Source organism: Schistocerca gregaria, chromosome 1 (genome assembly GCF_023897955.1).
Source record: "Schistocerca gregaria isolate iqSchGreg1 chromosome 1, iqSchGreg1.2, whole genome shotgun sequence".
NCBI classification, from domain to species: domain Eukaryota; kingdom Metazoa; phylum Arthropoda; class Insecta; order Orthoptera; family Acrididae; genus Schistocerca; species Schistocerca gregaria.
Genome location: NC_064920.1, coordinates 505,666,115 through 505,688,481, shown reverse-complemented (window position 1 = coordinate 505,688,481; position 22,367 = coordinate 505,666,115). Strand labels below are relative to the sequence as shown.

The following is a 22,367-nucleotide window of genomic DNA, read 5'->3' as shown; positions in this document are numbered from 1 at the left end:
TGCAAAAGAAGTGGAGAAGAAAAAACAAGAAACCGACAATAGACATCCTTTGTTTGGACATGACCCTCAACAACCAAGACTGAGGTCAAGAAAAAGCTTCCTACAGAAAACTATGGCAACTCGTTCATCTCCCAGAACTCGCAGAGAGGAGCTTGGGTGAGACTTCATAGCTGACGACAATCACATAACGGTCAAGGAGGAAATAGCCGAAGGTTCACACCTGTCATACGTGACTTGGAAGACTTTTGAACAGACTGCGAGTTGTGGTGTCAAGGTTCAAAGCCAACCTCAGGAAGTGGGGCTTCAGTAATGAGGAGGAAACTTGTCGGTGTGGTGACGTACAACATCTGCTAGTCTGCAGGAACCTACCGGCTACATGCACTATCTGTGATCTTGCTGCAGCCAGCGAAACTGCTGTGATAACCGCCGAATACTGGGCCAGTCAAAATATATAATCATCTTGCTGCTTTTTTATCTGCTGCTTGTTTGTATATATTATTGAATCTGTGTCATAAATACTACTGTAAATAACTGCTGTGATAACCGCCGAATACTGGGCCCGTCAAAAAATATAATCATCTTGCTGCTTTTTTATCTGCTGCTTGTTTGTATATATTATTGAATCTGTGTCATAAATACTACTGTAAATATTTAATTTTGCAAATTTGGTATGTGTTTCAATACTTATTAGTTTTTGTAATTATTTTATGCCCTGGACTCGAAAAATAAAATAAATAAATAACCTTGCTAGATTTTGTCGATTTTCTTACTGCAGTAAACACGCCGCCACAATTGGCGATTAACCTAACCTTACGATCAATATTCCAATCTGAATTTAGGATTTCGTTGTCATTGACTTCTGGTTTCAATCAGCTTTCTGTTCGCAATACTATCTGTACATTATAAAGCTATACTAAATCTGGGGCGTTTCCTTGGATGCCCGTGCAGTTTACTAAAATCACATTAATCTTTTCTATCTCTGACCTGCGAGGACCAAGATTCTCTGAGGTCACTGTTGCTGACTTATCAGGCAAATTGCCTGTAGTATATCTCATTTAGTTTATATAATACCACATGTAGTTTATCTTCGCTATCTTGCAAGACAATCTGACCACCTATGAATAACATCGTGTTAATAGGTTTATTTCTTCCAATATTTATGCCTGTTGGTGTTCTACCTTCTTCCACTCGCTGATAATGTCATCAATATAGATATTGGATAATGTTGGTGACAAGCTACACCCTTATTTTACCTTAATTTGTTTGTACTTCAGGCTTTATCTTTTCATCGTATCAGTTCAAATTCAGGTACACATGTGACTTGGATTGGTTTTTTAGGGATTCCTCTTTTTTTTCATTATTGCCCATAGCGTATCCCTGTGAATTCTACCAAATTCTTTTTCAGAATCCACAAATGCCAGTTGGGTTTCCCGATTAAATTCTCGTCTCTCTGATATTATACATTTTTATAGTAAATCTCTCTGCGGCTACAGTAGTTATGCAGCTTTCGACAATCACTTTTTGTCGCAGAGTGAAAGATAAGGCATAATGTTGAAATCCTAAAATGTTAGAAGAAGTCGAACTGATACTGCTAGTCTTGGTAAGGATTTTTGCTCTTAGTATGTACTTGGACGCTGCACATGAAATTAAAGGTTTAAAAAACTGGTTTTAACCAGGAGCCTGTGTAACAGTAATAACTATTACTGTTTATAGTAGTAAGTTGAAGCATCCTAGCAAACAAAATTGTAAGAAAAAGCCATATTGTTACAGTGATAACTGAAGGTGCTTCAATTTAAGGCGAAGTGCGTTTGGTATTAGTAAGACTTCGATTACAATCGCAAAAAACGGTATTTAACCTATGCAACTTGTAAATCTGAGACTGCGGAAAAAAGAGGCCAACATAATGCTTGCAAATAATTTAAAAGTGTTAAAAGGTAGAGAGTGCAACTGAGACTGCGGAAAAAAGAGGCCAACATAATGCTTGCAAATAATTTAAAAGTGTTAAAAGGTAGAGAGGGGAATCCTTGTGCTGAGAATTCATAGGGAGGCTCCTATTCATTTGTTTATAATTTGTAATAAACTCAATAATGTGTTTAAAAAGATTCGTTTTTCTTGCAGATACACAGCGGAGGAGATAGAACTGAGGGTAGCAGAATATCGCACCATGTTGGTTGACAGTGGCGGCAAGGCAACGGCCATACCCAGGGACGAATTCGGACGCTTCGCGTAAGTACTCCTCACATAGCTATCATTTCTTCCTCGGCAGCACGGAAGCGTCAAAGTACTTTCTACAGCCCACACCTGAGCTGGTCCTAGTACTTTGATGCCTCACTGAGTAACACCTGCACTAGACTGGTAATTTTCCTCTTTGCAGCTTCCTGAAATTGTTACGGAAATTTCCAGCGGCATTATACTGAATTGTTTTCGGATTTCATTACCCACGCGACAATAGATAGATAAATGAAAGGATCCGCCTGTAGAACGGATTTTTTTTCATATTTTCCGATTTTTATATCATAAAATTTGCAATTCTCCGAATAAAATTATATATATCATCACTTATAGACTCACATGGGAAGCATTTTATTTTATTTTTTTAAATATAATATACACCAGTTGAAAAAGTTAAAATTTTCACGTGCATTACTTCAAGATCTAATAAAATCGGTAATTTTTTTATACAGCCCGCTGTGGATTGCTGTGTTATAAAGGTCATGTCCAGAAGAGGATGGGAACCAGGTTTAGGAAGTTGAAACAAAGTTTGAGAGACAAGAAACTTTCTGATGGTAAAACCATAAGAGGCAGGCTGACAGACGAAGAGATTGATGAACTACAGCAGTATTATGGGATGGCCATTAGAAATAATACGGAGGATTTGTTGAAAATGAAGCAGGCAGTATGGGCTACCCTCTTCCACAGACTGTCAACTGATGAAAAACCAGTACACCACCTGTGCCCACCTGGACCTGATTCATGGTACAATTACCTCAATGTCCAGTACTCAAACAGTTCATACAGCCATAAACATTCCAACCCAGCAGCAGTCATGGATATCATAAAACCTATTTACAGAGACCTGGCAAATCGTGAATTACTGAAGTAGTGTCTGCACAGTCAGACTCAAAATCCCAATGAGTCGTTCAATAATCTTATATGGACTCACCAAAAAATGTTTTTGTTGGAATGAAGACACTAAAGTGGGGGGTCAGTGATGCTGTTATTGCTTTTAATGATGGCAGCATTGGTAGGATGAAAGAGCTACAGCATATGGGAATTAATCCTGGAGCAAACTGCATCAGAGAACTTAGAACGGATGGACAAGGTTTGCCTTTATAAAGCAGAGTATGCAGCACAGTTGGACACTAAGGAGTCCAAAAAGAAGAAAAGAACTTCGAAAAAGATCAAGAGGATGAGATACAGGATGGTGCAGGGTGCTTCTGAGTGACTCAAAATAAAAAAATGAGCATTTATTGAGTGAGTTACATTCTTTTGCAACTTTAGAAGCCGTTCCTGAAAATTTACATATTCTGTTGCATTTTTCCCTAAATCTCAGAAACCATTTCGAGTAGAGTTTTCAAATTTTCAGGGAGTAATAACATACATATCCTGAGTCTACTGAACTAAAAGAAGAACATAATGTTATGCATCATTAAAATTGTTTAGGATAACGTACTAAAAAGTACACAAAATTTTAACTGTGTAATTAAAAAATTGTTTTTCAGAAATCAGTGGCTCAAATGCAATTACTGTAGTTCATTAGACTTAGAACATACAGTTTAATGCCCTGTAAAAGTTTCAATCCAATGGCTACAGTGGTTCCTGAAATGCAGGGAAGCCAAATCACTAAATTTAACATTGTCGGGATAGGGCGTTCCAACTCCCCTCAATACGGCTTTAATTAGTCAGAGGAACATTGCATGGAGCCTTACATATTCTGTCCAATACAGACAATGGCGTAATATACATTGGATATATACGAGGTAATCAATTGAAAACCGAACACCCGCCACAACGGGACGATGGGATTGTTGCTTTAAATTGACATTGGCATTTATCCCATTGGGAGACGAGACAATTCCTGTTTCGTAGAATGCGGTCGGCCGGTGATGGATGCACAATTGCACCTACTCTTGCACTTCCTCATCCGACTGAAACCGACGTCCACACGTGTCTTTCTTCAGGTCGCCAGAGATATGAAAATCACGCGGCGAAAGCTCCGGGGTGTACGGAGGATGTTGCAGTGTTCCTCAACCAAATGCTGAAGCGCAGCATCGTTCCATTAACAGTGTGGGGAGGAGGGAAACTATCGTGCAACAGAATGTTTCCATGTGACAGCATTCCTGGGCGAGTTGATTTTATGGTCCATCGCAGTTTCTGCAAAGTGTCTTCATAGCGGTCAACATTGATTGTGGTTCCACGCTCGAGGAACTGGACAAGTAGCTGGACCATGCAAAGGAGGTGATCATGACCTTAGAGAAGCTTGCGTGAACAGCTGTCGATTTCTTGGGCGGCGGAGACGCGTGATGTTGCCTCTATTGGCTTTGCCTTTTGCTCCTGAGCTGTCGGTCGTCATCATCCTGTTGCACGATAACCCACGGCCACACTGCTAATCGGACGAAGGCTACACTTAGGCTATTTGGTTGGGAAATACTGAAACATCTGTACAGTTTCACCGTGTGACTTTAACAGATTTGGCGACATGCATAGACGTCGGTTTCAGTCGGACGAGGAAGTGCAAGAGTGGTTGCGGTTATGCATCCGTCAGCTGCTGACTACATTCTACGAAACAGGAATTGATCATTTCGTCTCCCAGTGGGATAAATGCCTTAATGCGTGTGGTGATTACTTTTCAGTGAAACCATTCCACGGTCCCATTGTGGCGGGTGTTCGATTTTCATTTGACTGTCACTCGTACATGGAATCGGAAGAATCAGGACGTACGATAGAGTTACATACTGTCAGCTAATCAGTACGGAATGCAAGACCAGCCTTATGGATTGATTGAAGAGTGCCAAGCAACTAGAAGCCAGCAATTTATTCTTAATGTGAATAGATCTTCACACATAAAAGTAAATTCTTGTACACCACAAGTGATTTTTATGGTGCTGTCGATGTTCACAGGATATTTAAATCAGTTACTGTATCATTACTTTCACAGTATATATAAGTGACTTTCATTTGATTCCTGAAACTCGAACTGTCTCTTCTGCCAGAATTTCGTAAAGAGCGATCCTGCATAGAACGAATATGGAACCAAAAGAATAATGGAAGTGTAGGAATACCGTGGTGACTTTCGTTGGTTTCAAAGAGGCTTACGATTCGATGGATAGGCAAACATTGCTGTATACTTCAGAGGAATTAAAAATATGCAGGAAAACAAGGGAAATTATCCAACAGACATTAACCACTACAATCTCCAAAGCTAAACTCATAGTAGAAACTTCAGAAGCATTTCAAATCCACAGCGGTGTTCGCGAAGGAGGTGGACTCTACCACTACTATTTAACACAGTTCTCCAAAACACAGGAAAAGGTGATTCAACTTGGCATTGAAAAAGAGCTGAGAATCAACGTGAAGGAGTAGCTTTCACAGACTACCTCGCTATTCTAAGAAACAATAGACTCACGAAATCTCACAGAAAACTGGCCTGAAAATCTCCTGAGAGAAAACTATACATGAAAAGGAATCCTTTGATTAATCTCCCCAAGTTAAAAGTTAAGTACTTTAAGTATGTAGGAGAGGTCATCCAACCACCAGGATTAAACACAAAGTAAAAAACATATTTCTGTCATAATTTTTTCAGAATGCGGGGCCACGGTCATAATATATTTCTTTAAAGTCAGTACCACCGTTAGACTTGTTTTTTTACAGTGTTACATTTACATTTGCCATCTTGAGTCAAGATGGTTTACTCAGTAATGAAACAAAGCAGTAGGCTCTGCCAGGAATATCGACTCTTAGACAGTGTGTCTAATAGTGTATTTTAATACGACAGTATGCCATCTTAGGCAATTTATAACACTTAAAACATTTGATTATGACACTTTGAAGCCGAAATCATGATCGTGTAAGTGTAAATGTAACACTGTAAATAAACAAGTCTAATGGCGGTACTGACTTTAGATAAATATTTCCGTCAATTGCAAAGCCGAGGCATTACATCACAATAGTTCTACCGAAAGCACTCTGCGCTGCATAAACTGCAGTGATCATGGCCAAACAAAAATAAGATGGAAAAGCAGGAAAGGGAAATCCTTAGGGAATTATTCGGTCCAGTTTTTCGTGAAGGAATTTGGATAAAGCGGCCGTCGAGAGACTTCTACAAACATATACAAACAACAACGAAATCTTTAGAAGCAGAACAACGAAATTTTATGGACATATCCAGAGGAAAAACAAGAATAGGCTCACAAGACAAATCTTCGAGCTAGCAGACAGCAGCAAAAAAGACAAAATGATCACTGAAATAGAGGAAGATGTTAAAGAAGAGGGACTGGCGCAAAATAACATAACTAATTGACAGCCGTTCAAAAACATACACGTAAACAAAAACCGAAAAGATGACTGCAAGTAAATATCCAGAACAACGGGACATAGAACACATTGAGCTTATGAAGAGAATTTGGGAACAACGAAGAAACAAGAAAAAAATCACTACTACTCAAATTCAAAAGATCTCTTAAAAGAGAATATTAGAAAATAATAATAAATGACCTGGTAGATAACATGGAACTTCCATGAGGCTGTTTGAGGATGATGCTGTCATCAGCTACATATTAATGACTTTTAATTTGGCAAGACCCGCAACCACATTCAGTACTATAAACCCGTCCAATCATAATTATCATATGCTTTTATTTTTACAGTTACGGTGACTATAAAGATTGCCCCGAGAACAAATTGATGCAGCAACTAGAAACGGTTATTCCTATGACAGGCTATGCGTGTCCGAAAAAACATTGTATCGTACTTTTTAATAACACAGGCACTCCTATTTCCTATTTATTCGCCAGTACCATATCCTGGACTCTCAATAAACACACTGATCGAAAAAAGCCGCAACACTAAGGAGGAGTTGTGCGACATAAACGAAAGTTGGTCGCCTTTTTTGTATATCTGAAAGATGATGTCTATTTCAATTTCGCGCCAGTCTCGTAAGAGGGGCACTGATAGCACCACTATGATGTAAATCAGGTTTGCTTTAAATACATGCTGTAACGGGCGTGAGCATTAGTTACCTTTGAAATTGGACGTGGGGAGTTGCAGCAAGTCAAGAATTCCTGTAATATGACGAAGACGCCATTATCAACACCTCACTGAGTCCAGATGAGGTCGTGTAAAGGGGCTGCGAGAAGCTGGATGTTCCTTCTACGATGTTGCAGGAAGAATTGGTAGGAATGTAGCCACTGTAATTGATTGTTAACATCAGTGGTCACGAGAATTTACGGCCGCAAGAAGGCCTGTCATTGGACAGGCACGTGGAACTACCGATAACGAAGACCGTCTTATTCGGCATATGTTTGTGACGCATCGTACTGCATCTGCAGCAGCAGTTTGAGCAGCAATTGGCACCACAGTGACACAACGAACTGTTACAAATCGGTTACTTCCAGGACAACTCTGAGCCAGACGTCCATTCCACCGACCGCAAACCACCACCATTTGCGACTTCAGTAGTGTCAAGCGAGAGCTCATTGGCAGGGTGGAGGTCTGTCGTGTTTTCTGATGAAAATTGCTTTTGCTTCGGTGCCAGTGATGGCCATGTGTTGGTTAGGAGGAGGCTAGGAGGGTTTACAACCAACCAGTCTGCGTCTTGTGGATACATTAGGGCTATACTCGGGTCGGTTTGTGGTCTGGAGTGCGATTTCGTATGATGGCAGGAGTACCCCTTGCGGTTATCCCACGAACTCTGACTGCAAATTTGTACGTCAGTATGGTGATTCGACCTGTTGTGTTGCCATTGAACAGCATTCCAGGGAGTGTTTTCCAACAGGATAACGCTCCCCCTCATACCGCTGTTGTAACCCATTATGCTCTACAGAGTGTCGACATATTGTCCTGGTGTGCTCGATCGCCAGATCTGTCTCTAGTCGAGCACATATGGGACATCATAGGACGACAACTCCAGCGTTATTCAGATATACCATTAAACGTCCCTGTAGTGATTCACCTAGTGCAAGAGGCATGGAACTCCATCTCACAAACTGACATGCGGCACCTGTGCAATACAATGCATGCACGTTTGCATGCTTGCATTCAACATTCTAGCGGTTACACTGGTTGTTAATATACCGGCATTTCACATTTGCAGTGTATTATATCGCGCGTGCATTAACCTTTTATCTTCTATCGTTAATCAATTAAATATGTTATCTAGGCAAGGGCAATCCCAAAGTTTCATTACTCTACATTAATTAATTCTTGGTGTTGCGATTTTTGCCCCGTCAATGTATGTCCTTGCTGGACAGAAATGTATGTAACGTACGAGCGCAGGTTGTGACACGTGGACGGCGACATACGAAAGTTTTGATCTGACTGTAATTTGTTCTCGAGTGGCCGTATCGCTTAAGGCTGCCCGAGTAAAGCAGGAAACGCGGTTTAGACTCGCGATTCGACACGCATTTTCACTATCGTAATTCAAGTATACAGCCGAAGGTGATACATTTCCTACCAACAGATTAATGTATTGCTCATTAATAGACGGAAAATCCATTATTGTAAGAGTACACAGTTGTCGAAGTCACTAGATGCAAAAGTGATCGTAGGAAAGGCAAATGCCAGAACGAGATTCATTGGAAGAATTCTCAGGGAATGTAGTCCTTCACGAAAGAGGTACTTTCATAAACCCTTTTTCGACGGATACTTGACTATTTCTCGTCAATCTGGGCCCGTTGCCATAAGGAATTGATGGAGGAGATAGTGAACAGTGCGTTTCTTCACATGTCAGACGGTGTTAACCACGGTGTGGTATACTGTAAAACTGAGAGCGTCGTCGAATAGTTAACTGATGTATGCTTCTTCCGAAGCACATCTCGGGAAATGACTATGCAGGCAGACTCGGGCTCACATTGGGGTAACCAACAATTGTTCTTTCACATGTTGACAAGGTTGTTTCGACTGCGCTGCAGAAGTTTCGCGAGAAGTCCTGATATGTCATCCATACAGTCCAGATCTTTCCCCATGCGATTTCCTTACATTTGCGTAAAGACGTTCGTGGTCGTCGATTTGCTTTGGACGATGGGGGTACAAGTAAGTCCTGTAGGCAGCCGCAAACATTTTTTCGTGAAGATACTGACAGTCGTGTCTCACCGTGAGATCCATCTCTCTTTTCATTTGACTGCCCCTGATACAAACTACAATATTTGATCCATCCAAGATTTACGTCTGTTTCTTAAGGAAAATTTGCTATTTCATGATTGAGCGATAAATGATATTGTTGCGATTCATTGCGATTTTTATATTTGTTGCTCACAGAACCTGCATTTCGCTATGTTTCTCAACTGTTTATTTTTTGGTGCGTGCATCCCACTATAGTTGTACAAACTCAGTATTCCGACTTCCTTCACGTTTAAAGGAAATGTGCGGACCTCTGATGGAAACGCGCGCCATACTAATAAACCCATGCTACAGCCGTACTAATCGTCCTAACACCTTCCATTATAAGAAAAAGGTTAGAGCACGCGTTTTACACTGGATATCTGTACAGGATCGAAGTGACAGACTCGAAAGCGCTTAACGTCGTCTCGTCGTCTATCATATTGTAACGAGGCGATTCTGCTTACAGCCGTTTGAAGTTGAAGAGGGCTCGCTGGATCTAATCATGTATAACATACTGCCGATCATAGGGGACTGGCATTTTATAGCTCCCGCGAGGGTGTCATGACATATGATGAATCCATCTCCTTTGGGTCGTTTCCATCCTAGTTAGATGCATCTGAGATAATTTGTGGCGCTTCTCACATTAGAGGGATGAATGCGCACTCAGATTTAGCACCGCGTGAAATTTAAGATTTATGCCCGGTTATTTTGCGAGACTTTGAGAAATTATGATGCCGTGAATCTTTATCGGTGTCGACAGCGTGTGTAAGAAAACACACGAAGTATATGTAAACCGTTGTTTCACTGGATTTCGCGCGGTGAATATATTCTGGTAGGACGCACACTGCAACTTCTTAAAAAGATCGTCGTTAACTGTTGTCGACTATAACAGATTTGCGGAACAGTGATATTACTTGCGTTCTAATACAGTATAGTTACATTTCAGAATCTTCTTGAATTTGTACAGAGAATTCTTTCAGTGAATTAAAGAAATCAAATAATAATCTAGTTCGTACTTCGATGAATCTCGTGATAGAGTTAAATGTATGGTAGGCGACTCGTAATTTTTAAGTCAAAATCGGAAGAACAAGAAGCTACCTTGTATTTTTTAAGCTTAAATTTATCGTTCACTTACAATATGACAATCAGGAATATTCATCTACATCCATCCTTTACAAGGCACCTTACTTGTGTGGCGGACGGTACTCTCGGTAATACCACTGTATTCTCCTACCCCCACCCTCCATCGCCCTTTTTTTTTCTCTTCCATTCACGAAGGATATGTGGGAAGAACGAACGACTGTCGATACACATCCGTATGAGATCTAATTTCCTTGAGAATTGCCGGCCGCGGTGGTCTCGCGGTTCTAGGCGCCCAGTCCGGAACCGTGAGACTGCTGCGGTCGCAGGTTCGGACCGCAGGTTCGAATCCTGCCTCGGGCATGGCTGTGTGTGATGTCCTTAGGTTAGTTAGGTTTAAGCAGTTCTAAATTCTAGGGGACTGATGACTACAGCAGTTGAGTCCCATAGTGCTCAGAGCCATTTGAACCTTGAGAATTCTTTCAGTGAATTAAAGAAATCATTTGGCTGACGTTTGTGGGAGGAGGTAATGTATTGCCTGACTCTTTTTGGAACTTATGCTTTCGGAATGGAAAGACGGCCACACACGTAACTGCGTGCTTGACGAGCACGCATGCGCAAGCGTGCTTGTCCCAGCATGCATGAGCGATATTGGATAAATTTGCGCAGACATCAGAATTGTACAGACCGCTTGTCGCTGGATCCAATTTCGATTGTGGTTGTTCGTGCAAATGTTCAAGCATGTGCATGATTCAGCGTGTGTACCAAGAATAGGAAGGCTTGCGTAAGCATTCGTCAGTGATTTGATAATTCGTTCAAAGGTTGTATCGTAATGTAGAACAAGTCAAAGAATAAAACATTATTTGGAGAAAAATGGGAAAAAACAGCAATGCTGTGAGACAGGTTTCGTAGTGTCTCTGCTGCGAATAGTTAATAAGGGAACATTTTTGTTTCTTTAACCACTCTTCACTCCACAGATTATTTTCCTTCTGTTGTTTTTTTTTTTTTTTTTTTTTTTTCGTAACATAAGGAAGATGGCTGCCGAAGCTTGCGCATCGTCGTGTGAGTTCGACAATTTCTGCTAAACAAATTGATGAATGTGCAGGCACGCTTGAACCGTGTGGAGGCACAAGGAATTTGTTTAGACTTAGGAAAACACGCATGCTCATGCTAGCTTGTCAAGTATGCAATTACGTGTCTGGCTGCCTTCACGGTAAACCTCTCGGAGACAGTCGCGCCAACTAAAGGATGCTGTGAGGAAACATGTCGCTCTTCATTCTCTCTCTCTCTCTCTCTCTCTCTCTCTCTCTCTCTCTCTCTCTCTCTCTCCTGCTAAACCAAATTGGTAAGGGTCCTAGACTGCTGAACAATCCTCACGAATCAGCCGAGCGAGTGTTTTTTAAGCCACTTCTTTCGTTGATGAGTTATAGTTCGGAAGATTTTCCCAGTGAAACTCATCGCGGTATCTGCTTTTACTGCTATTTGTTTTATGTAGGTATTTCACGTTATACCGTTCTGGATGATTCCTCGTAGGTATTTACCACTAGTTACTGTTGCCAGTAGTGGAATCGAACAGTGGTGGATCTCTCTCTCTTTACACGCAGTGCTTTACATTGATTTATGTTGAGGGTCAACAGCCAGTCACCACACCGATCATCGATCCTCCGCAAGTTTTCCAGCAATTAGCTACTGTTTCTGAAAACTGCTACCTTATCATAGACAAATACGTCGATTCCGAGCAGTCTCATGGAATTTCAACACTAGATCATTAATACACATTGTAAACAGTAACAGTCCAGTAACACTACCTACGGATGCTCTCGAAATTACTTTTGTGTGTGTCGGTTTTGTTCTGTTAAGTACGGCGCGTTGAGTTCTGTCAGAGAGGAATTTCTGAATCCAGTTACATATCTGGACTGAAATTCGGTAAGCTCGTATTTTTTTCAGTAAAAGACATTGCGGAATTGTACCGAATACCTTCCGTAAATCAAGGAACTCAGTGCCTTTGTCTGCGTCACTCTTGATCTCTCTGACGAACAGAGCGAGCTGAGTTTCGCAAATGTCTGTTTTCGAAATTCATGTTGCTTTTTACAGAGGAGGTTTTAGTTCTCCAAAACCTATGTAATGCGTGAACCTAAAACCTGTTACGAATTTTCCAATAGCTTTACGTCAGCTTTTTTTACGCCTATGATAATATCTATCTGTCCGACAACCTGTGTTTGAAAGCCGGAACGACGTGCTTTCTTTTCTTTCCCAGTCGGAACCCTTCATTGTTCAAGCGATTAGAATTAAGTGCTTCTAGAAGGGGAGCAAGATCTTTTGCATAATGTCTGAAAAACCACAGAAGTATGTCATCTGTTTTAATTGCTTTACCATTCTTCAGCAAAATACTTGATCAATTATCCGACTATCGTTTGTCTCAGTATCTGCCATTTCGGCGTTCGTGTTGTGACTGAAAGGAGATATAACCAGGATGTCGTTTACTTGTACGCCATTGTCGTTTTAGATCGTTGTCGTTTTAACAACCCGATGGGTTTGCAATACAGTTCATTCGATTACTAGCAACTGTAAATGTTGCGTATACGGAAATCAGCAACAACAGTGAGAGAAATTAGCAAGTTCAGCGAAGCGTTGTAGACGTGTCCATGGACACGGTGGACGGACATGTTAAACATTCAGTTGACGCATCAAAAACTGATTTTGTCTTTTGATCTATACCATTTTAGTGGCAGGGCAAGAAACGGCAATCAGTTTTATAACAAGTATACCTTGAAGTCGTACGTGTGGCTATTACACGATTTTTTTTGTAGTGGTAGTGTACTTCTCGTTTAAAGTGGCACACTCCTTGGACTTCTGGTATTGCCTTCTTGGACTACTTGTTTACTTTGTCCCATTCCTTCCCACCTGCTCTGTTAACACGCCATTTTCTTATCCAACTGCCCTCCACGTCTTCGTCGTGTGTGACCACTTGCGAAGGGATGCTTTCATGACAGCGATCATTGAAAGAAAGGTACCATTAAGGCAGCAAATCTAGTTGCGTCTGTAATTGAATTATATTGGAAAACGGGTACTTTTGCAGTAATAAGTTTATTTAGTTTTTTGAAACCTTATGCGAATGAAGACTGAGCAGTTATGCCAGGTACCATTTCCGTATCCAACACGTAAATTAGCGAAACACCTATACTTGCACAGCACTACAATTTGGACTTGTTAATGTAAGACAACCTCCACACCAGGGCTGTCCAACACGTCTGCGGGCCGCATGCGTCCTAGTGCGGCCCAAGAAGTGAGCATCTACCACACGATCTGAAAAAAGTCCATAAAATTCCGTTTGTGTCAAGTTACGAAAAATTGAATATTTTCTAGGTACGGCCCAGAAATACTCGTCTTTTTTCTAGTCTGGCCCAAATAAGCTAAAATGTTGGACACCCTCCTGCTCTTTACCATTGTAGGTTGGTAAATGTCTACTCTTGCTAGTGAGCACATGGATCCGATTTTGTACAGGGCTAATACATAGCGAGATATTAGATAAGGAATTGAGTCTGTGTTAGAATGTTGCGATATCGGCTGCCGTAATTCAAATGCACACTTCTGTTACGCCTTGTGACCAACACGTCCTAAAGCAGAACTACGTACTTAAGAATTCTTCGCGAAAGTATTTCGGCGGTGACACATCACCAAGCTCAATGTTCCGCATATCATACTTTCGATTAAACTTCCAGTTGATTGATAGTGACGTCCGTTGAGTATGTTCTCATTCGCGTTAAGCTACTATGTAGCTACTATCGCTTCGTCAAGCGTATGGTGCTGCTTTCGATATCGTCGTACGGAGAACGTTAGATTGGATTTATTCAAATGGGTGCAGCGTCAAATTTGAATTTTTTTTTTAAATTTAAGCCCTTACAGGACAGTTACAAAACACGATACAAAAGGCAAGATTACCTAACGTGGGATCTGACCATTACACAAAACTGTGTTATTGCACCCTAATAGTAACTTTTGCAGGGAATGATAAAGGGCGCCATTCTGTTAGAGAAGTGCAACTGCATGTATCAGGCTTTCAAAGAGTCCCAGAATCGTCATTTTATCCGTCGGGAAGTCAAGTAACAGATTAAACTCTAAACTACGATAGACGAATTGAGCACTTGGAGGTCATAACAGGGTCAGTCGAAAATCACAGTAGTAATGTAATTAAAGCTCTAGATAGGTAAAGGGAACTGCTTAAACGATAATTATGTTCTTTCCACAGGCCTCCTTCCCTCCCTCCCCCCCCCCCCTCTCGCCCTTCATTACTGACTACTGGTTTCCTCCTGCCAATTGCTCGTTTCAGGCAAGTGTAACTCGAATTGCGCAATGAAGAATAGCAGGCCGTCTTCAAGTGGTGCTAGCTTTAGTGTTAAAGATGTGTGTATCCAGAGCGGCTGGAGTTCAGCCCGTGAGGACACACAGAAGCAAAACTATTTTTTTAAAAAAATTGCCACGGCAAAGGAACAAAGTGAGTGACCGTTACAAAACATTTTCGTGCAAACATTAGTCCAGCTTCCAAAGTGACATCGCCTCTTACTAAGTTTTCTCTTCTTCCACAGGATGATCACAGCAAGACTATGTAACATCAGTATAACCTTATTCTAAAGTTGTTTTTGTAATGCCATTTAGCCTGAAGATGAGGTATTAACTCGAAACATGTCGCTAAATAAATAAGTAATACAATAAATATTTGACAAAGTTTGTGACTGGTAGCGGTAATTTTTTTTAAAAAAACCTTACATATTTCTTGAGACAGTCACGGTCGAAAAATAGTCCAAATGGCTTCAAAAGCAAAACTCGCTGCGCTTGAAGAAGACGGCTGGTTCGGTCGTCGAAATATTGTGCGCAAAATGGAAACAACCACTAGGCAGAACACCCGCAAACACGCCAGACCACAAGAACAACATTATTTTTTAGAATTATTTAAACTATTTCGGAAACGCAGCCTAAAAACTCGAAAATTGTGTCTGTGAAGGCTATGAGTATGAATGAGCATCATTCATGTCCATTAAATTTGCAGTATCCTCAATTTCCGTGAGTGAGTGTGCACTGCTTCTGTTCAACGAGTTTACTGCGTACCACCCGCAATTCTTGATTTCCTGGGTCCTCTGTAATCCTACTTTCTTTGAAGTTGTTTCTCGTTTTATAAAATTTATTATTTACGGAACCAGGTTATTCGAGATTATTGGTGGATTTCAAGCTGCACAGTGGTCACCCGCCTCCCCCCCCCCCCCCCAAAAAAAAAAACAAAAAAACACCTTTGCAGTGAGAATGGTGTGCGGAAATAGAATGTTTAGCGCGCCACGTTTATGTACCTTCTACTCGTAGTTTCTTTTCACTCGCCGTAGTAAATAAAAAAGCGCTACAACTCTTCATGATAAGAAACTAAAGTTTTGCATGTATAATCTCATTTTTCCAACAAGAGGGAAGCTTATCATGCACGACGTATTTGGATCAGCTCTCTTCCAGGTAGAATTATGTATGTCTTCTGTCGTCAGTGGGAGCCGAATAAGGGGTGTGGAATCATCAAGATGTTTCTGAAGACACGGTTCAACGACATGCCTTCTGTGCTCACAACTAAACAGTCCAGTCGTTGCACGGTTTTTGTTGCAGTCTCATCTGTTGCTGAATTCAGCAAACCAGTATCTTTCCTGCGACGATCCTCTACAGAGGAATGGTGTGTTGTTGGCCTTTCTGTGCAAGCACTGTCTTAAGATTTGTTTAAACTTAATATTAGTTTCTGTCTGGAGAAAACGGCGCCATCAAATACTGAGGTTAACGATTTTTGCTGCAGTCCTTATCTTTAAAACAAACTCTTTCATGGGTGGATACGAATCGTACATTATTTAATGAGAAATTCACAAAGTAAGGAACTCGAAGCAGTTGATGAATTCTTACAAATATCAACAGCATTCCAGCATTCACTTAAGACTGGCCTTTCTGATATGCGGCTCCTAATACACTTCTGATCAAAAGTATCCGCACACCTATTAGTGGACATTAATATGAGATCTGTCCACCCTTCGCCATCGATTTGTACTCTGCTGGGGACACTTTCAGTGAGGTATCTGATGTCTTTGGAGGAATAGTTGCCCATTCTCCCTCAGAAGAGCCGAAACCAGAGAAGATAGTGAAGTTAGACACCGGGTTCTGGAACGAAGTAGACTAATCCCAGAGGTAGACTAATGCTCAGGTCGGGAGCTGGGCAGGCCAGTCCATCTCATAAATGTTATCGTCCACAAATCATTGCCTCACGGATGCTGATTTATGATAGGGTGCATTTTTATAGTCGTCTCCGAACTGTTCCTCATACTGTATCCAGTACGCAATGCTGTAAAATGTATTCGTGTCCTTCCGCATTTAGCTTTTTCTTAGGTGCAGTAAGAGTACTCCATCCTAATCACTAAAGAACCCCATACCGTGACACAACCTTCTCCGTACTTCACCGTTGGCGCAGTGCATGAAGGTAGGTGACGTTCTCCAAGCATTCACCCAACGCAAACCCTTCCAGCGGATTGCTACGGGGTATAACGCGATTCATCATTCGAAATAAATTTTTCCCGGCCATCCACTGTCCAGTGGCGTCGCTCTTTACCTCAAGTGTTGCTTAGCATTAGCTAGTCGTCCGAGGAGCCGCTCAACCATTATATCCTATTATTTTTTAACTTCCTACGCACAGTCATTGCACTGGCTGAACTGCTGGTATCACTTTGGAACTCACGAGTGATTACTTCTGCTGATTTCACTCGAATTTGTAGAACCATGCTCCTCCTCAGTCAGCACATGAAGTCTGCTCGGTCTAGTTTAGTTGTGGTTGCTCTATCGCGTTTCCACGTCAGTCACATCACCAAAAGTCGACTTCGGGCAGCTTCAAGAGTGCTGAAATATCCCGGAAGGATTTGTCACTCTGGTTACACCCGACGACTAGCCGTGACTGGCTCATTCTGCTATTACTGCTTCTGTACTGGCAACACAGTACTCTTAACCTCCTGTTATGCTGGCGGGTCCACCTCTCGTGACACGTGGTGGCCAATTCCGCTTACTTAGGGTTATCCGGATACTTTCAGTCACATAGTGTGTAATAGCTAGTAAATGGCCGTGCGTCTCCATGATCGTTCGCGTGATCGGCCCATGCCTCTATCGTCGTGAAACTTCCCCGGTTGTCTTGACGTCAACCCGATGAGATTTTTCATTTACTGTTGATGCTCATACGGACATTTACTTTGGTTGTTTGCCACGAAAGCAATATACACGTCTTCGTATAGATTTATCCGTGCCCTTTCATCACAGCACCGCAGACTTGAAAGCAGCAGCGTTCAGCTGGTTGAGTCTAATATATTACAGGTGTCGGGCCGTAATATCGCGGATTACGACGGCTGTGAGCACTCTGAGCAAATAAAGCGGAGCAGTGAAGCGGTCGTTATGAATACCTCAACTGCGTTCCCTGCAGTGGCTTACCACCCCATCTGCTGGAAACTTTTTCCATCTGCAGCTCGGCAGTGTGGTGACTTTCTGGATATCGGAATATCTTTTTTATTTTACTTTTTTTAAGAATGCCGTACAGTATTGCTAGATGAGTAAGCTCTCCATTGTCTAAAAATTACTTTGATTACATCTGAAATCCAACGGACAATTCTTTTTAATCATTGCAAAATATTGCACTGACTTAAAGTTCAAGCTGCCCCCTTGAAACAGGCGTTTCTCACGATTCACATATTCCAGTTAGAAATAGAACCAACGGGAATTCCATTTCCCACCAGTTATACATGCAGACTTTGTGCTATACAGGCAAATACTTCTCCCAGGCGAGCCGTGAAAGTGGTCTATTGCAGCAGAAAATAACTCTTAAGAGACTATCCAACAAACATTAAATGTTCCCTCGAGTTGCGGCAGTTAGTTCACTTCACAGGTAACTGATGTGGTGACAGTTTACCGTGCTCTAAGAACAACAACAACAATAACAAGCGTGCCACCAGGAAAGCAAGAGCACATGAACTGCAACATTAACGCTCACTTTCACTGTTCAGTAAACTATTAGTCAACTATTGTCGCAATTTTTAGCCCCAACTCTTGTGTTAATCGATTTTATGGCGTGGTGATCTCGTCGGCGTGGAGACTGTAGTAGTGTAGTGTAAGATTTTCAATCCAATGTCAAGGATGCACTGAATCTGTGCGTAGGTGTAGCAGGCTTTGTGTTGTCGTTTTGCACACAAAAAAAGCGTGTTGTTGGGCGCCCAAAGTTATTTCATGTCATGAGAATATTTCTTTCACGCATGAATTCATTGAATCAATCATTGTTATGAAAGCACGAGAATCCCGAAATGCCAAATGTGTTTGTTTAAAATTTAATTATAAACTGTAAATAATTATCGCGTGAATAATTCCCTGGGAACACAGTACCGGCAGCAACGAGTTATTAACCGTCGCATACTGGAACTTGTGTTTGAGATGTTGACTACAGCTTTGGTAAGAGTGGAAATAGATAGGTATTTCATTTGCGTGTGAATATACTTGGATCCTAACGTTTCAGTTAATCGCAGAATGAAGTGGAAATCTTCTTATAGATTTCCTTTGTAATAGTTCCATTGATTGATGCTTGACCTGAAAGGCCGCAAATAATGCCATCAACGTCTAGTGTGTCGCGGCAAATACTATTTTAATGTGACTGTAATTTTTTGAGGTTTTTTTTTTTCACCTTACATCCGTGCAGCACTACAGGCTGAATGTTTGTATATAACTAATTTAGCATCTGCTTACGACCCTCCATCTGTCATGAATGGATAAATCACACACCAAGCAGCGAAACCTCAGTTGTTAATAGTAAGTAGAAAAGAAAGACTAAAAGTAAACAATCTCCTACCTAGCATAATAGTTACAGAAATGGCAGTCACTGCCTGCCAAGAACTGAGTTTCATCCGAGATTTGACGTTCAGCGAGTTACCATTTGGAAATGAACATGGCAACACTCATCGGAGTTAATTTTGATTCCTTGAACTGTGCAGCAACTTCTGATAGTGTGTAGTTGTTCATGTACATAACAATTGAGATAATGTTGTCCCGATCACTGTGACACAGGAAAATACCCCAGCCAGTCACTTTGTATCGTGTTGTGTGTGTACGATAGAGAACTTCACCCCGAACCTTACGGAACCTGATCACACCGGTCATAATGCAGGATGTTTCAAAATGAATATACGGGTTTTAAGGCTTTATAGCGCATATTACGCTCACCTTACAATTAGAAGTAATCACCAAATAAAAGAGAAAAACAAGCAGTTTTTCTTACAATTATTCAGTGTGAACACCGGTCAGACATTGAGTCGATAGGCGAGTTGTTCCGAAATCTTGATCAGTCAGGAGTAACTGTTGCAACAACACTTTTTCTAAAGTCGGATAGATCAGCTGGTATCGGAGACACATACTTATGACCGCGTCTTCAGATCGTGTGTGAACGTGGAGGTCATGTATAAAATGCTGTGTCAACCGACATCTTGCGCTCAATCCACAGGTCGGATACAACGTCGTCTAACCAGTCGCGTACTGTGTTAGGCCAGTGAGGCGGCGCACCATCTTGCTCCCAAATAAAGACGTGTTGTTCAGCTTCTTCCCATTGAGGCACGGGCCATAGCTATGTAGCACATCAAGATAAGAAACATCAGTTACATTTGATTCATCGAAAAAGAAAGGCCCAAAAACATTCCGCGGGGCTATTTCTTGGGGCTAAGCGTGAAAGACTCGCACTCGTTCAACACGTTTTTCAGTCACTCTTTGTCATTCCATACTCTTCTCACTGCGCACAGGTACGCAAACAAAACTGATTGAGTTGCTCTTTCATGTGGTGTATCACTTACAATTGTAAGTTCAACGTAATAAGTGCTACAACACCTTAAAACCGATATGTTCATTTTGAAACGCCCTGTATATTGCGACATGCTTGGTGCATCTCAAACTTCACGGTCTCTGCACCATGTACCGGGGAGTCGTGTGGCGCATGTGATCGCGTATGTTCAACTGAAAAACCCAAAACTTCATAATGCACGCGCTGTACATGGCGCAGTCGACGCATGATAACACAAATGCGATTGTAATGGTAACATTCTCGTTACAAAGTTAAGACGTGCCGTATGATATATACGTTGCTGCAGAATAAATTTCTTTTAACACGAAATTAAGGACAAACCCTCTTCTGTGTCCCTATTACGCCGCTAAAATTTGATTTCAAGTGTTGCTGGCATATGCATTCTAATTGCCCGATATTTTAATCGCTTTTGTCGATGAAAACTATTACGCTAATTGACGATAAAGAAAGTGTTCGAATAGTACTGTCCCGAGTGTTGCCATAATACTCTCTCAGATGAAGGCCTTCACAGTCCTGCTCTTACAAGGAGACCGCGCCTACTCGTCCAAATTTATGGTATGTGCAGGGCTTGGCCAGAAATGGAGGACACAGATGTGGGAGTTCCAGATGGCCAACCATTTAGAAACAATAGCAATTTTGGCGGGGCTCGGGCGAGGGATAGGTAATTGATGTTAGCGTGGTTGCAAGGCAGTGGTTGGTGTCGCGAAAGGAATAGAGCAGTAATCAAGTATCATAAGGTCGAGTCCCTATTCGGAATTTTTTTATTTTCAATTTTTGCGTTACGTACATCGCAAATAAAACGAAGTAATGCTCTGTATATTGTATTTATTAATATTTTCATAAAATACGTGATAATGAAAGGCAAAGGACAAGTTTGGATTGCAAGTATATTTCCAAGGAAGGATTGTGCTTACAGCATCCACACAGACTCCATAAAAAGATTTCCAGGAAGTGATCGTAATTAAAGCGTACAGAAGTAATCTTAGTTTCATTGTGGCTTTCGAGCAGCCCTCAGCAGCTGCAAACGAACAACTGATTTCGGGTGCAGGTAGGCCCATGGAGAGAGGAAAAGAATCACACCCCGAGATAACTGCATCGTAATACTTTGCATTGTACATCACCAACTATGCTTCATAGTATTTGGCGAAGTATTGCGTCACGCGTAGTTTGCTGCCAAAATGTGCAATGATCGAGAACCTTTCATGAATGTAAACCAAGTTTGTATTCCAAAACCCCGTTTTAGAGAACTGTGTAAGTAGAATAATACTGCTTTTATTACGTGTGCAAGATACAGAGGCATTTCCGGCTTCCCCCGTTTTTACGATGAATATCACCCTAGCACGTATAAATCACCAACTGTAGGATAATGAAAGTATCTAACTTTATATACGAAATTCTCGTGTACGGATTACAATCCCTTCTTGGAAATTTATTTGCAATTTAGAATTTTCTTTGCTTTTCCTTTTCATGCTAATTATGAAATTACACTCCTGGAAATGGAAAAAAGAACACATTGACACCGGTGTGTCAGACCCACCATACTTGCTCCGGACACTGCGAGAGGGCTGTACAAGCAATGATCACACGCACGGCACAGCGGACACACCAGGAACCGCGGTGTTGGCCGTCGAATGGCGCTAGCTGCGCAGCATTTGTGCACCGCCGCCGTCAGTGTCAGCCAGTTTGCCGTGGCATACGGAGCTCCATCGCAGTCTTTAACACTGGTAGCATGCCGCGACAGCGTGGACGTGAACTGTATGTGCAGTTGACGGACTTTGAGCGAGGGCGTATTGTGGGCATGCGGGAGGCCGGGTGGACGTACCGCCGAATTGCTCAACACGTGGGGCGTGAGGTCTCCACAGTACATCGATGTTGTCGCCAGTGGTCGGCGGAAGGTGCACGTGCCCGTCGACCTGGGACCGGACCGCAGCGACGCACGGATGCACGTCAAGACCGTAGGATCCTACGCAGTGCCGTAGGGGACCGCACCGCCACTTCCCAGCAAATTAGGGACACTGTTGCTCCTGGGGTATCGGCGAGGACCATTCGCAACCGTCTCCATGAAGCTGGGCTACGGTCCCGC

At 41.8% G+C, this 22,367-nt stretch overlaps 1 protein-coding gene across 1 annotated transcript in view; it reads left to right on the top strand.

Annotated features, from left to right (window-relative positions):
- LOC126354423 (serine/arginine repetitive matrix protein 2) overlaps window positions 1-22,367 on the top strand; it is a 232,460-nt gene that overhangs the window by 48,007 nt on the left and 162,086 nt on the right. The window contains exon 3 of the mRNA XM_050004061.1: window positions 2,119-2,226. Within this exon, the coding sequence (XP_049860018.1) occupies window positions 2,119-2,226 (108 nt within the window). The remainder of the gene's footprint in view (window positions 1-2,118; window positions 2,227-22,367) is intronic.